The 16843-nt window shown below is 37.5% G+C and overlaps 1 protein-coding gene across 2 annotated transcripts; it reads right to left on the bottom strand.

The window, feature by feature from the left end:
• Positions 1–1553: 1553 nt before the first annotated feature.
• Positions 1554–16761, bottom strand: LOC135599042 (PHD finger protein ING2-like). Of its 2 annotated transcripts, XM_065093702.1 has the most exons (8): positions 16453–16761; positions 16263–16354; positions 16093–16164; positions 13684–13874; positions 3822–3885; positions 3178–3428; positions 3016–3054; positions 1554–2039 (listed from the first exon to the last, which is right to left on the bottom strand). In XM_065093702.1, exons 2-8 carry the CDS (start codon positions 16306–16308, stop codon positions 1938–1940), a joined length of 765 nt encoding a protein of 254 aa, XP_064949774.1. In that variant the 5' UTR covers positions 16309–16354; positions 16453–16761; the 3' UTR covers positions 1554–1937. The 2 variants fall into 2 exon arrangements, with proteins under 2 accessions (XP_064949774.1, XP_064949775.1); XM_065093703.1 differs by lacking the exon at positions 16093–16164.
• Between the last annotated feature and the right edge of the window lie 82 nt (positions 16762–16843).

The following is a 16843-nucleotide window of genomic DNA, read 5'->3' as shown; positions in this document are numbered from 1 at the left end:
ATGAGTCAGCACGGTTAAGCCCACGCGTCGACGTCGGGAACTTCTGGTGAGAATGCGAGGGTTGACTTTTCAAGGTCCGTCGACCTCGAGCTCTATATGTTGGAAGACGTGTCCGCTCGTCTCTAGGATAGATGGCGACCTTCCTCACCACGCGGGCTCCTCTTTGAAATGAGAGACAAGACTGACACTTGTCGAATCCAAGCCACTAGGTCGCCCTCCTCTGCGTATTGGGAGACGACTTCGGGGTGAAGGCGCCTGCGGCTTGATGGCGACCACCTCCCTGCAAAAAGGCCTTCGTCGGGTATGTCCCGACTTTGGCCCCTCCGACGAGCAAGTTAGATTGGATTTTATTCCATTTTCTTCTTCCTCTCCTTTTTCCTAGATCTGGTCGGGGGTATTTATACCTACGTGCGGGAATTGGTTGGGCCCTGGTCCAACATAGCCGTTGACTCTAGGGGCGGAATAACCTCTTTGATGAGATGGTGTCTTCGGGGGTGCTTGAGCGGCGTCAGATGGCACTGCCCTAACAGTAAATGACACCGTCCCTAGCTCTTGAGGTGGTCAGGCTGTGCAGTCGCACCGTTGGAGCTTGACGTGGCGTGCACCCCGCGCTTCTGGAGGCATACGATATCACGTCGGTCTGTAGCGTCTATCAGTGGTTTACATAGGGCCAAAATACGCCCTATCAATTGTTAAACATGAGCCACCAGTATCCGAATCCCTTTTCTACCTAGTGTTATATATATATATATATATATATATATATATATATATATATATATATATATATATATATATATATATATATATATATATATATATATATATGACAAAGACAATAAATAGTACCAACAGAAAATACAGATTAATAAGCTTTTTTGTGAACCAGCATCTTCCTCTTGGAATTCAATAGAATTGCCAAGAGCACCGGTGCCAGTGTCACTGAAGCAACCGCACATAGCTTACGCCATCTCTCCTTGCAGAAATGTGGAAAGAGGAAGAGGTGGTTCTAAACACTGTTCTCAATCCTGATGGCTTGTCATTCACTACTTGAGGCAATTTCTTCTCCGTTGAATTGGTCTGATGGCTCTGAACATTCCTCCAACAGATTCTACTCTCGACCTTCCTCCCTGTCGGAACGGTAAGATTGAAAGAAAACCGAGGAAGAACAAAATGTCTCTTACAATGATAGACTTGTCGATTCTAAAATATAATCTAAAGAATCATTAATATAAATATAAATAATAAAAATAGAATTTACATGGTTCGACACTTTGGATAGATAGAAAAAAGAATTACAATTTTTGTTATGTGAGTACAAACTATTCAGCTTCTTGAGTTAATCGAAACTTTGCAATGTAGAAACCATGAGTCGCATTTAATCGAACAAAATTCCGATCACACTCACATTTTTGTCCTATAACAATTCTTTAAAACTAGTATTGTTTTGCAATACCAAATGTTGATTGTATCCTCTCCGAGAGACAATACTACTGCAAACCCACCAGTCTCATCTTTCAAGAGCAGTTTATACATGGAAATAATCACAGCTGTAAGGGGAACCACTCCTTTTTTCTGAGCTTAATAACTCTTATAATTTGAAGAACCAACGTCATACACGACTACATTTAAGTTGAGCACAGTTTTGCGATAATTGAAGAAAGAAATTGGGCCAACATCTATGATAATTTCTGGACAAGCAGAAACCAGTACTGGTGCCAAACATAACCGGCACAGTTATGCTCATGTCGTTTCAGAAAAGAGCTTCTTCAGTGAGAAGATGCCACTTAACTATCGTGCAATATACATCGATACAACAAGGTGTTTCCCACAGCTTTAGAATGTTGCAGGAAAAAGAAAAAAGAATGGCTATTGCTGATGGGCTGTTGAACTCGTAGGAGACCACCTCTTTCTACCCAGGCCGACTATTCTAGAATTCATTGTTGATTCCGACAGGTTGGGCAGAACCACTTCCCTTTAAATCTTGTTTCTGGAGTGAGTCCGACGCATGAATAATGGAACCATTCACCTCCTTCACACTGGACCCCAACGAAAAAAAAATTGCAGATTGAAAATGACAGATATATGATCAAAGTAACATTAGACATGCAAAAAAATGTTAACAATATTTCAAAAGAGATGATACACTAAAAAATATGCAAATATGTGCTTTTAAATTTATATAGTAAATCAGAAATAATAAAGGTGGAATGGGGGTACATATAAGAAAATATTCTATAGTGGCAGAACATGGAAATCCATCAGTATGTCCACCATAATATAATTTCACAAATATACATCTTGCATCCACCTACAAAACACAAACTAAGAAACCAACTACAAGGTTATTCGCATTGTTTAAGTAGATTTTCCTCATCTGGTAGGAGAATGTTACAAACAGACTAAAATGGAACGATCAAAAGAGTTCCAATATGGCATTATTTGTTTTTTAATGTGAAAAATAAGTGAACAAGTAAAACAAATTCTTGTTTCAGATGTATGTTACCAATTTAGGATGGAGGAGAAGAAGGCTGGTTCGTTAGCATTGGCACCATTTGTAAATCACTTATATGATAAGTAAATTCCAGAGGATGTAACATTAAGAACCCGATATCCATTTACGGAAATGTGCTCCATGGCTTCAAGGTGCATAAAAAAATTATGCACGATATGAAGATATGAAAACAACTAAATGACTATGGAATCAAACTTAATGCTTTAGAGCAGTGGAGGGATACCTAAAAATGAATGGATGTAATGCTACGTGGGAATAATAACATTTTCAAATGAAAAATCAGAAGAGGAGAATAGAAAAAGAACAAGTGTGCTAGCATAAATTCTTAAATCAACCTTCACTGCGATTAAGTCAGGCACTTCATTGATTGGAAGCTTTTTTAACAAATAAAAGGTGAAGCAAACAAAAAGCTTGACATGCAAAAAGCCTCTTGGAAGAAAATGTTCTAAAAGGTGATGTCCAGAAATGCAAGAAATAAACCAAATAGCCTGGAAGCTTACATTTTCATTGTCACATGCGATCATATCTCCAAATGACACCTGGAAATAGAGAAAGCAAAGGGTTTCATTTATGATATCATAATATTATGGACGTCGTTATGAAAGAAAAACTACATTTATGAACAGCTCGTATTAGATAGTCTATAAAGGTCAATACGAAACCTGATGGCAGACACAATATGTTGGCTCATTTGGGTCAATAGGTTGATCAACGTCAGCAGATGCTGGAATATTTTTTCTATCACTACCTGGAGGAGGCATAAGTTCTATATCCATATCCCGGTCTCTATCCCAATCCCTTTCTCTGAGCCTCTTTGGTTGAGGAGTTAAATAACCTCCCTTGCGTTTTTCATCCCTATTCACTATAGGAAGTGGAGGACGAATAGCTGGTTCATCTGGTGGAATCTTTCCTTCTGTTCAACAATAACGAAGTATTGGTTGAGTTATCCAATTTAAAGGACAGAAAACTCTATTAGCCTTCTAATTAGTAGCAAAGCATCACATTTATTAAGTCAGTAAACAAAAAAGATTAATTATTTCCAGAGTAACCTTTACATAAGTTGCAGAAATATGATTATAAATGCAACTATTTTGAATTCAGCAGTGCCAACTCCTGGAGAACTACCCATGTCAAATACTTGGCATGACATCCACAAGAATTCAGACATGGAAACTCTTCAAGATGAAGTGGGAAACTGACCACTAGGCTAGGGCCCAGTTGATGGTTAGATTACCATCAGGTAGCATCAGATTAAACAAGAGAACTAGGACTTAATCAGAATAACTGCCAAGAAAAATTACAATACCTTGCTTTAAGTCTTCTGCAAACTGGTTCAAATCCTCATCTAGGCGCTTCAAATGGCCCTCTATCTGCATGACATCCCAACTTAGCTGAGGAGGACCTACATCTAAGTGCATTCAAATAAATTATAGAAACAGGAAAGTAGCATCATGCTAATTTTCTATAAATCTTGGCCAAAATCTGAAAAGTAGATAACACATTCTAGAGTAATGAAATATGAGAAGACTAAGGTGAGTTCCATGTACTAAATATCCAAGTAATGAAATATTTAAATGAGCTTAACATAGCGGGTCTTCTATGTTGAATCTCGGATTTTGATGATGAAGTCAATTGTAATTTGTTTAATCTAATCTATATGTTGAGAAAAGTGTGCAGGATTAACTACGATAGCAGTAAGACATAAAGCAGGTGTTGTGCCGGAGTCAAGATCGAGATCTCATTAGGAGTTCGAGAGTTTGACGGAAGTCCGGACGCTTGTTGGAAGTTCTGCCGGAACCAACCGAGAAGTTCAGGAGCTTGCCAAAGAAGCTCGTCGGAACTCGCCAAGAAGATAGTTGTAAAGTCCAGGAGCTTGTCGGGAGTCCGCCGGAACATTGCCAAGAGTTCGTCGGATGTTCGCCGTAAGTACGCCGGAAGCTTGTCGGAAGAGCAATTGACGCACCGGAACAAGAAGCACTATAAATTATGTCTTAATTATCATAGTTAGAGCGTAAATTAAGTTAGGATTGGGAGGTAATCCCACTAACTTAATTAGGGGCCAACTGGGCCCTTAACAGGGCTGAATTGGGCCGAATTGAGCACCCAATTCAGCCCCTGAAAACATGGCCGGCGGTGGCACCGCCTGGAAGCTAGTGCCCCTGGATTTCTGGGCGGTGGTACCGCCGGTAGCAATGCTGCCAGCGGTGGTACCGCCCAGAGTCAGATCAACGGCGGTAGTACCGCCCAATAACGGCGGTGGTACCGCCAGTACCCTGGATTCCGGGGATGTGATACTTTTTTGCTCTAATTTTGAAGCCATTGGGGCCTATAAAAACCCCACCCTTTTCTGCATGAAAGAGCGGTGGTACCGCCCAGAGTCAGATCAGCGGCGGTAGTACCGCCCAGTAACGGCGGTGGTACCGCCAGTACCCCGGATTCCGAGGATGTGATACTTTTTTGCTCCAATTTTGAAGCCATTAGGGCCTATAAAAACCCCACCCTTTTCTGCATGAAAGAGCACGAAAATATTGCCTTAATCTTGAATTCTTGAGTCATAAAAGTGTTGTAAAAGTTAGAGTTCTCCTCCTTCATCTCTTAGCCTTATAACCATCCAAGAAAGAGGAGTGAGACTTGTAAGGGTTATCTCCTAAACCCAGGAAAAAGAGAAAGTGTTGTAAAGAGGTGTTCGGTCTTCACCTATTGAATGGAGGCCTTTAGTGGACGTTGGTGACCTCGTCGGAGGAGGAATCCGAAAGTGGATGTAGGTCACCTTGACCGAACCACTCTAAATTCCGGTTTGCTTTTCATTTGTGCAATTTATTTTACTATAAACCTCCTTAATCTTCTCTTGCACTTTTACGAAAGCTTTCAAGTTCAACTTCTCTCCGAAACTGATTGAATCGAAACCATATTCGTCGAAATCGATTTTAAACGAAACGAACAATTTTCTGAAATCGCGAAAGTTTTCCGCTGCACTAATTCACCCCCCCCCCCCTCTTAGTACCGCTCTTGATCCTAACAATTGGTATCATAGCAAGGTTCACTCTCATTTGGTTTTAAACCCAAGAGAGATGACATTTGCTGGCAACCTAGAGGGCCATTCAATTACGCGTCCGCCTATGTTCAATGGAACGGATTACACATATTGGAAGACTAGAATGAGGATCTTCCTAATTTCAATGAATTTTGAATTATGGAATATTGTTGAATGAACAATTGAAATGAGTTGAAGAAGAAGACTTTCGCTTTAAACGCAAAGGCTATGAATGCCTTGTTTTGTGCATTAAATAAAAACGAGTTTAATCGAGTATCGATTTGTGAAATGACTTTTGACATTTGACACACACTCGAAGTGACTCATGAAGGCACTAGTAGAGTGAAGGAGTCAAAAATTAATCTTTTAGTGCATTCTTATGAGTTGTTTCGAATGAAACCGAGTGAGACCATTGGAGACATGTACACCCGATTTACGGATGTCGTCAATGGTCTAAAAGGACTTGGTAAAAGTTTCTCAGATTTTGAACTTGTTAATAAGATTTTAAGATCCCTTCCAAAAAGTTGGGATCCTAAAGTAATGACCATTCAAGAGGCCAACGATCTAAATAATTTTCCTCTTGAAGAACTAATTGGGTCACTAATGACCTATGAAATGATATGTAAAGCTCATGAAGAGATTGAGGACACCCTTCCAAAGAATAAGAAGGATATGACACTGAGAACACAAGAAGACCACTTGAAAGAAAACTCAAGTGAGAACACAAGAAGACCACTTTGATGATGACGTGATATTCTTAACAAAGAAGTTCAAAAAATTCATAAAAAGAAATAAATTTAAAAATGATACTAAAAATAAATTTGAACCTAAGAAAGAACAAGTGATATGTTATGAATGCAAGAAGCCGGGACACTTCAAGAGTGAATGTCTCCAAGCAAAGAGGAGGCAACCAATGAAGAAGACTCTCAAAGCTACATGGGACGACTCAAGTGCTTCTGAAGAAGAGGAGCCAACAAACACCGAGCAAGTTGCTCACTATGCGCTAATGGCTATTGGAGATGAGGTAACAAATTCATTAGACGCAAATTTAACTTTTGATGAGCTTTTAAGTGCATTTCATAAATTATTTGATGAATGTAGAACCTTAAGTAAAAAGTACAACTCTTTGAAAAAGGAACATGCTTCTCTTATTAGCGACTTTGATAGAGTAAAGATTGAGCATGAAAATAGCTTAGCTTCTTGCACAAAATGTCATTAACTAAAAATACTTCAAAAGGAAAACTTGCTACTCAAAGAAACCTTGAAGAAATTTGAGGTTAGTAACAAGTCCTTGAACATGATCCTTGCCAATAAGGGTCACGTTCATAAAAAAAGGCGGAATCGGATTTGTGAGTAGCTCTCACCAAAATCCAACCACCTTTATTAAAGGCCCCCTACCTTGCATGTATCACCTCACACCAAATGTAACTTTTGTTGCAAATTTGGACATGTTGCGTACAAATGTCCATTCAAGAAATATAGTCCACATAAATTGATTCGGGTTCCTAAAAGAATCTCAAATGACTCAATGCAACATGATAAGCTATGCAAATCGATTTTTGAGGCACCCAAGGTCAAATGGGTACCTAAAAATCATCTCTTTTTGTAGAAAAATGCACCATCACAAGCTAGGAGCAAGAGATGATACTTTGATTTTGGATGCTCAAGGCTTATGACCAGAGATCCAAAATATCTCATAAAGCTCTCTAAGCCAAAAACAAAAAAAAAGGAAAACACACTAAGAAAATATCATTAGAATTAAAATAAGATCATGTTTGATGACTTGATGATGCAATTATTATTTGAAATCTTAAGTGATAAACACTTGATCATAATCTCTCAATATTTGAAACTTGAGAATTTTTATACATGAGTTCCTTTCTCACAATTTCTGGATTTCTTGACATTTGAAAAATAAGTCTTCATTTGCTATTATCTCTCATTACAAATATGATTCATGGAACATTGATATGATTGATCTTTTATGAATTAATAATTTCAATAAGAGTTCTCCCTCCCATTTACGAAAACTGACTTGGTACGAGATTCACGCGAACAAGTATTCGCACCACAAAATGACTATGATGCTGCTTGAAAGAGCAAGCAAGACTTCTTGCCTATTGGGAAGCCATAATGCTTTAAAAAGAAAAGTGATAAGTTGAGGAAAATAGTGCCCTGGCAATGACACTGTTTCTATTGAGAAGCCACAGGGTTTAAAACAGTGCACCGACGGTGGCACCGCTAGTGGGCACTGGTTGTAGGCGGTGGCACTGCCCATAACTCTGCCCTATAAAAAGGCACTTATGGTCGATAATAGAACCGACCCCAAGCCCTCCTACATTCCTTCCTCACACCTCTAAACACCTCTCCACCCCTCATTCTCCTTGATCCTCCTCTAGAAACTCGAGGAAACCCTCCCCTTCTTCAAATCCAAGGATCAATCTCAACCTTTCAAGAAGATTACTGCAAGGGTAATTCTCAAACCTCTTCTCTCAATTTATTGATAGATCTTGCCTCTTATGTGTAGTTCTCTCATCATTTATGTGTTTAGTCTCATGGCTTCTAGAAGATCCTTTAGGGACAAAGGGAAGAGGAGATTAGATGAAAATTATGACTCCCTACTTTTTGATTCTAATCAACATGCCCTAAAATTTTCATTCATAGAGTCTAGACATGTTCATAAGGGTAAATATGTTGATTTAGACGAATTAAGTGATTTGGAATCTATTTAATGGTTTGCTAATCTAGACATTCTCCCAATCCTTCAAATGAATGAACCTATCTACCCTAGGCTTGTTAGGCTATTTTATAACAATTTACATATAGATGAAGATGAAAGGGTATCTACCTATCTATTAGGACATCATATACCAATTACGGATAGAACCATTTGTAACATCATAGGAATTCCAGTAAAAGAAAGAGGATGTTATTTAAGAGGACAATGGGATGATGAAACAGTTGGGACTACTTACGTTGATGCCTTAGGAACAATTTTTGGCAATCCTAACTTAACGATTCTTCCAAAAAGCTGCGAACATTTACTAACTTTAAGCACCAAAATACTTCATTACATCCTGATAAGTATCATTCTCCCAAAGCAATATCATCATGATGAAGTAAGCCATATGGAACTAGGTACCATGTATTGGATTATGAAGGGACATAACAATTGTTTTGGTTACCTAATCCAACAAAATATGATTGAACTATCAAAAAAGGACATGATGCTTCCATATAGTGGCTTAATCATAAGACTACTCCATGCCTATGATATTGCTATTCCACCCGACGAAGAAGTTATAAAACTAGACAGATTTAGTATCATAAATAGAAATATATTTCGACGGATGAGATGTACATTCAGAAATGGTATATGAACTAGATTGCCTAGAAGGACTGATCCCCTCCAACCAGAACCAGAACCTGAAACACCAATTTTTAGGAGTAATCTATCTCCTCCAACTGATCCCTTTGAGGAATCACCTCCAGTAGAGCAAGCACCTCCCCCCTCATCTATCGACGACATAGGGACTCGGATGGATCGTTTTGAACAATGACAAGATCGACTTCAACAATGCTAAGATTAAATCTTAACTGAGTTGCAACAGATTCACCGACAGTTTAATACCTTGTTAGACATTTTAACTTACCACCACCTGAATGAGCAAGAGATGAAATCTCTTTATTGTATTATGCTTACTTTTATGTTGTAATCTTATGTTGATTACCTTGCTGTTTGTAATCTTAAAATACTGCTTACTTTGATGCAAAAATTTCGTTGTAATCTCTTTTATGTTGTAATCTTATGTTGCCTACTCAGATGGTGAAATTCTGTGTTTACTTTGATGAATGTATCACTCTAAGAATTAGACTTAATAAATCTTTTAAATGAATAAATTCCTTGATACATTCAACTTTTGGTATTTATAACCTGACTCATTATTTGATGATCATTTACGAAGTTAGGAATGTTAATTTGTCCGAATGCATGAATTTGTTAAATTTCGTTTTCGGACTTTCTTGATTCTTTGGATCACTCACTTAAATTCTGTGCTGATAATTTTATGATGCAAATTTTACATGATGATAAGGTTGTGTGCTTCAATAAAATGTTTACTTTGATGTTGGAATTTTGTGCTTTGATGCTGAAAGTTTTTATGATGTTGTGATCTCTTTAAATGATGAGTATGTTATCATACAATGATGCAATATCATGTTTACTTTGATGATTATGATTTCTATTGAATATTGAGAAGTTTTAATCATACATCGGATTCTTAACTTTTGAGTGCTACTAGCACTAATGATATTACCTCATGCAAGTAGTGATGAAAGGCTATGACAAAACATTTTATAAATGCATGAAGTGTTTATACACATCTTGATGTTTGATACATGGAAGTAATTGACAAATGCATCTCTCATGGATTCCACTCTTATGAATTTTTAATGAGAAATAGATTTGATGTAATGCTCTTCTCACTATGAAGTTTTATTGGTGAATTTCTCCTTCATGTGATACTCCTCTCCCATGAATTCTTGTTATGAAAATTGAAGGAATTCCAATGGATATATTAATCCTTGAAAGATGAATTCTCGTGTGTGATAATAAAAGCACGAGTGTGATAATTTTCGTGGGCATTTGATTTCATATGGATATCTCGATCCTTTTCATGAATCCCTTCTCTTTGTCAAAATGAAAGCATGTTTTAATGAAAACTTATTTATCGTTTTTCGACTTGATTCAAATCATTTCACAAATTTAGTTCTTAATGGATTCCCTCCTTACCTTCTTTTCTCTTTTTTATGCAAAATGTGATGACAAAGGGGGAGAAGTTGTTAGAATCTATCATTTTAATGTTGATAACATTTAATGATGAGAACTTTTGAGTGTGAAACTTGCTTGATTTTTTTTACCACACTTGTATTGTTTAATTGTTCTCTTTTTTGTTGATGACAAAGGGGGAGAAATAATACCAAAATGTGGTAAATTGATGACAAATATATGCAATGTATTTCATCATATATACTTGAAATGTTTGCTTGATAAATTTCTTTCATTATGATAAGATATCTAGAGCTTCACTTGCTATTTTGTAATTGATATCTTGCCATAGAATGATGAATTGCTATCTTTGTCATCTTTCATATTTGAAATATCATACTTGAAAATGGATGTCATGCCTTGACATCATTTTGAGAAATACTTGGCATCGTATTTTGAGAATGATAGATCATGATAGGAATCATGATGTGCATGTTGATAAGTTTAATTAACTTATCTTATCGGTCTGTTTCTTGAATTCAAAGGTCTTAAATTCAAGAATGTCATTTCTCAAATACGACATATAGATAGGGGGAGTTAAGGTTAACTCCGTCATCATAAAAAAGGGGGAGATTGTTGAATCTCGGATTTTGATTATGAAGTCAATTGTAATTTGTTTGATCTAATCTATATGTTGAGAAAAGTGTGCAGGATTAACTACGATAGCAGTAAGACATAAAGCAGGTGTTATGCCGGAGTCAAGATCGAGATCTCATTAGGAGTTCGAGAGTTCGAGAGTTCGGAGTCAAAATCGAGATAGGGGGAGTTAAGGTTAACTCCGTCATCATAAAAAAGGGGGAGATTGTTGAATCTCGGATTTTGATTATGAAGTCAATTGTAATTTGTTTGATCTAATCTATATGTTGAGAAAAGTGTGCAGGATTAACTACGATAGCAGTAAGACATAAAGCAGGTGTTGTGCCGGAGTCAAGATCGAGATCTCATTAGGAGTTCGAGAGTTCGACGGAAGTCCGAACGTTCGTCGGAAGTTCTACCGGAACCAACCGATAAGTCTAGGAGCTTGCCAAAGAAGCTCGTCGGAACTCGTCAAGAAAATTGTCGTAAAGTCCAGGAGCTTGCCGGGAGTCCGCCGAAACATTGCTGAGAGTTCGTCGGATGTTCGCCGAAAGTACGCCGGAAGCTCACCGGAAGAGCAATTGACGCACCGGAACAAGAAGCACTGTAAATTATGTCTTAATTATTGTAGTTAGAGAGTAAATTAAGTTAGGATTGGGAGGTGATCCCACTAACTTAATTAGGGGCCAACTGGGCTCTTAACAGGGCTGAATTGGGCCGAATTGAGCACCCAATTCAGCCCCTGAAAACATGGCCGACGATGGCACCGCTAGGGCCGGCGGTGGCACCGCCTGGAAGGCTGTGCCCTTGGATTTCTGGGCGGTGGTACCATGCAGAGTCAGATCAGCGGCGGTAGTACCGCCTAGTAACGGCGGTGGTACCGCTAGTACCCGAAATTCCCAGGATGTGATACTTTTTGGCTCAAATTTTGAAGCCATTGGGGCCTATAAAAACCCCACCATTTTCTACATGAAAAGGCACGAAAATATTGGCTTAATCTTGAATTTTTGAGTTATAAAAGTGTTGTAAAAGTTAGAGTTTTCCTCCTTCATCTCTTAGCCTTGTAACCATCCAAGAAAGAGGAGTGAGACTTGTAAGGGTTGTCTCCTAAACCCGAGAAAAGGAGAAAGTGCTGTAAAGAGGTGTTCGGTCTTCACCTATTGAAGGAAGGCCTTTAGTGGATGCCGGTGACCTCGTTAGAGGAGGAATCCGAAAGTGGATGTAGGTCACCTTGACCGAACCACTCTAAATTCCGGTTTGCTTTTCATTTGTGCAATTTACTTTACTGCAAACCTCCTTAATCTTCTCTTGCACTTTTACGAAAGCTTTCAAGTTCAACTTCTCTCCGAAACTGATTGAATCGAAACCATTTTCGTCAGAATCGGTTTTAAACGAAATGAACAATTTTCTGAAATCACGAAAGTTTTCCGCTGCACTAATTCATCCCCCCTCTTAGTGCCGCTCTTGATCCTAACATTCTATTCTCTTCTGTGCCAATAATATGTTCCATGTTAAGAAAAAAAATCTCAAAAGTAATGCAGTTTGGTGGATTCTTACTAAACTAAGTGCATTCCATTGGTTAGACATCCAGGGATTGAAATCTTCAAATGGAGACTAGGGAAGCATACTTTGATCCTCTTCTGTGCACATAATGTGTTCCACATTTTCTCGATACCCTGAATCTTACCTAGGTGTTCATGGAGTATGGACTATACTTCATGCAAAATTGTATCAGAAACACAGTGAGGTGGTCAAAAATTTATTCTTTTAGGTTTTATGGCAAAGCACATTCCCTAAATAAGCATAAAAAGCACTATATATAGAGATGTATGTGAAAAAAACCTATGAAGATGAAGGTGCTCATAGACTGAGGGGATAGGTCAGGCAGGTAAGCAACTTGATGAAGATAACTCACTTATGAGATTGGCAGCTATCACCTTCTTAACAATGCGTGCCACTATGGAGATGTATGAAGATAACTAGCAAGGATTAGTTTGTCAAGATGCCAAGAACCTTTTTAGTCTGCACATTTTACAAATTTCTTTTGCAAATGTTGTAATTATTTTTTGCTTGACAATTTCCCGTTTGCATGATAAAAGTGACCAAAGTACAAGTACAACTATGCAAATTATCTTCCCTCACTAACAATAGTGCATGAAATCAAGGAATAAAGAAGAGTAATACAATGAAAGACAATTTCTTGTTTCTAGAGTCCATTACTTTGCAAATTATATTGCAAATAAACAGACAATCATGTTGATCCTATTGATATGCTTCAGATATCCTAGATTGTATAGAAATGAAGTAAATGTAGGAAAGCAAATCAGGATTCTGAGAACACTGTAGGGCTTTGGTCTAAACATGCTGAATGATAAATTAGTCCAGAGGAGATTTAACGAATCTGTTTGCAGATTAAGATGTCTCATAATTGAAATTCAGTGTTTTACAATGGAGCAATTGAAACTGATACTATTCCAATATAAAGCTTGTAACACCCTTCATCTAGGCACTTTCAAATCAGGATCAACATATCATAAATTGTTGATTAACAAAGTAGGTCACAAGTTAGTCTTCTAAGTTCATGGCAGGTCAGTTCTGGTCAATGGTCTGAAAACTTTGCTATTAATTTTTAGAACGCTTCATACACAAAACCATGTACTTGTAGCAATAAACTAGGGTTAACTATTGAGATGATTTCGAGAACTCCTGTCATAGCAAAAGGTTGGTTACCAGTTCATAAGCTTGTTGGGCTAGCAAAACTTTCTCTGTGCACAGGCTCAATGCATTTTCCTGGCTAGCTTCGATCTCTTTTTTCATCTTCTCGAATTCTGCCTCATCATCTTCATGGATTACCTTCTTCGAGTAGTGAGAAGGCATTCCTAAACAATACCTTGTCTGTTCTTTTGTCTGGTTTATAATACCTGCATACAAAGTCAGGTGTACAAGAATAACTGAAGATATTTAGAAAAAGAAAGGAGGATAACATCAATACACTGAAATTTGGAACTATACACAAATAGTTATTAAGAAAATAATATTCAACAGCTTTGCCTTCCTTACAATGGATATTTTATACCAGGTCCTGTATACATCAAAGATTACTAATAGGGAAGGTTGGTCCATTGTAACTGGAAAGCACATTTTATAACAGCAGATTTTGCATGCACATTAAAATTAAGAACTAAATAAACTGGAACAAAATATAAGCATTTGTCACTACAGGGAAAAATAGTTCATCAACTATTCCATTCATAGTATGATCATCTTTTTGTATTTGTACTTCTTTGATATGCTTTTCTTTCAATATACTTTTCAAATCTCTAAAGATATTCTGTTTGAAAACCTAGTAGATTTAAAGAGTAATGGGTACTCAGAAAACATAATTATAAGCCATAAAATCAGAATTCATCTTGTGTTTGTGTGTGTACACATGTATGTAAAAATATTCAAATAGAAAAGCATAGATATCAAAAAATGATCACATACATATCATATTTATTTAAACTATATAGCATACTAATAAAAGGATTAGGGAAAAAAAATTAAAATATGCATCCATGAGAGACAAATAAAAATTAATTGTAAATTTTGAACAGAATAGCATAGCTTAATCAGTAGTAAGTGAGTTGGAATTCAAAACTTGATAATATACATATACTTATATATCTATATATATAAAAGAATCAGTAGGGAGTCAGTTTGAATTCAAAACTACATTTATAACAAGGTAATATAGGTTATCTACTTAAGCAATTTCTTTTCTCCTATATTTCACATTATCATTAAGTCAGCTTCTTACCAGGACGTTGTGTAGATAGTACCAACTAGGAAGAACCTTCTTAAAAATGTTGGTTATTGGTGCTCTGCCTACTAAACTTCATGTTAATATATGCTCCTAAGACATTCTCTTCTACAATGTGTATGTGCATGCTAACAAACTCATCTTAGAATATCAATTCTCACCTACAGATGAAAACATTTACAAAAACAAAATAAAATGAGTTAGAAATTCCATATATTCCACCAAATCGTTTGCATAGTCTTGCAAATGTGAAATTGAACCATGTTGTTACTGGAGGTGAAATAAACCGTGCCACCATGTTACTTGTAGCTGACAATTGATCGGGGTTTCATAAATAGTGGATTGGCAATTCACAAATTCTGATCATTTAAATCTTAAACATCTACATTTTTTAAGATTCTCAAAGAAGTTAAACTGAAGAAACCTATCTGCTGATATCTAATTGTCAAGCAAAACAAGAACATGTGTGGTGTGAAACAAGACATGACACACTTAATTTTTTTCCTTTACTCAAAAGAACTGCAGATTCTTCTCTGTATCATTTGAGATTCATGAAATAAGACATATAGTCTCAAGCATTCATTTAGATCAACAACTATTTATTGCTTATAAAATATAATCAGGTCTGGTACCTAAGGACATCAGGTACTTGTATATATGTTCCTACAACCTACAATTAGAGTTTGACTTCTCCATGTTTTTGCGGCCCCTCTCAATTTTGATGGGAATGGATAAAGAAACTGTTCCATACATCATCAACTTAAAGAAGCAATTTGTTATTGTGCAATCAACCTGAAATTCTCTACAGTACTAGAAATTGATACAAATTCCTAGGACAGAAGATATTCTTTTTAAACCCATGGAAAACTAACCTTAATTGTAATATGGATTTAAGTAAAAACAAATTTACAATGATTTTCCTTATTGTGATATATATCAAAGGACAAGATGCATATTTTACTGATACAAGCATAACATATTAGTTTCTATAGTCAATCTTATACTTCTCTTTTCTTGTCCATACACGTAAAATCTTCTTGCCTATCAAAGGTGTAACGCTACTAAAGGGAACTATCACATCCATCATTGAGCAATATGAGATCTTTTCCATCTTCTTTAGCTCATTATGACAGCTTGAATCAGAGGATACATAACAAAGCTAAATAAGAAACTGAAGGGATCATTCGTTTTAGCATTCACTAATCCGAACAAACATTTCATTCCCAGACAAGGAAAAAAGCAGCTATAATTCACACATAATCACACATAAATCACATATCAAGAATAATCTGGATGACCAGGATGAGGAGATCATTTCGGGAGGACCAAACACACACCATGAGCTCGTTCGTCGAGTTCTCTCATGGTGGACAGTAGCCTCTGGAGCTCTGCCGCCAACGTGCTCGAATCTTGATTCAAACAACCAAAAGAAGGGTTTTTCTTAACAGAAGAAAAGATACAAAAATCTACGTCAAAACGATCAGCAAAGAGAGAATAGATCGCTTACATTCCAAATAATCGTCGACGAAGACCCCGGTCCTCGCGATTGCCATCTATCTTTCAGGCTAGGGTTACTTCTCCGTATCGGGGACGAGGGGGCTTCAATTCGTATTCCGGAGGTTAACGCCGTGGTTACCGCAAACCGACAGGGGTATTTTAGGAAATCAAAAGTTGTACGAATCAAAACGTTCGGTTACCAAATATGTAAAACGACGAAGCCAAGAAGAGAGGCGATTGCGGTGGATCGACGCACCGCGCTCTTCAAGTCCGGGCCCGGCGGCGAAGGCCGCGGAGGGATGAGAAATAGTGGGGCGGCGGCCGATCGCGGCTGCGGTGGAAGCGGCGATCGATGGCGAGGGCGAGGACGAGTTCCCACTCCCAAGACTCTTACACCTTGCTCAAAATAATGCCCAAAATAGATACAAACCTTTGACAGAATGGTTGAATAACGCGAGAAATTTATCAGGGGTGATGTTGCCCTTAATAACAATGCGATGGCCCACAAGCTTGCATGGAGTACCTAATGACCACATCAGCATTTTAATGTTTCACGGGTGACTCCGTGAGGCTTTGCGCTCATGTCAAATT

This window comes from Musa acuminata, chromosome BXJ2-1, assembly GCF_036884655.1.
Source record: "Musa acuminata AAA Group cultivar baxijiao chromosome BXJ2-1, Cavendish_Baxijiao_AAA, whole genome shotgun sequence".
In the NCBI taxonomy this organism is placed as follows: Eukaryota; Viridiplantae; Streptophyta; class Magnoliopsida; order Zingiberales; family Musaceae; genus Musa; species Musa acuminata.
Note: the sequence above shows the minus strand (reverse complement) of the source record. Positions and strands in the feature narration are given on the sequence as shown.

Bases quoted from the DNA above. Each gene is read 5' to 3' on its own strand.
- LOC135599042 (XM_065093702.1), bottom strand. From the start codon at position 16,308: ATGGCAATCGCGAGGACCGGGGTCTTCGTCGACGATTATTTGGAAT. The intron at 16,165-16,262 runs GTAAGCGATCTA...GTTTGAATCAAG, and splicing joins CGTCGACGATTATTTGGAAT to ATTCGAGCACGTTGGCGGCA. The intron at 13,875-16,092 runs GTGTGTGTTTGG...CTTTGTATGCAG, and splicing joins ACTCGACGAACGAGCTCATG to GTATTATAAACCAGACAAAA.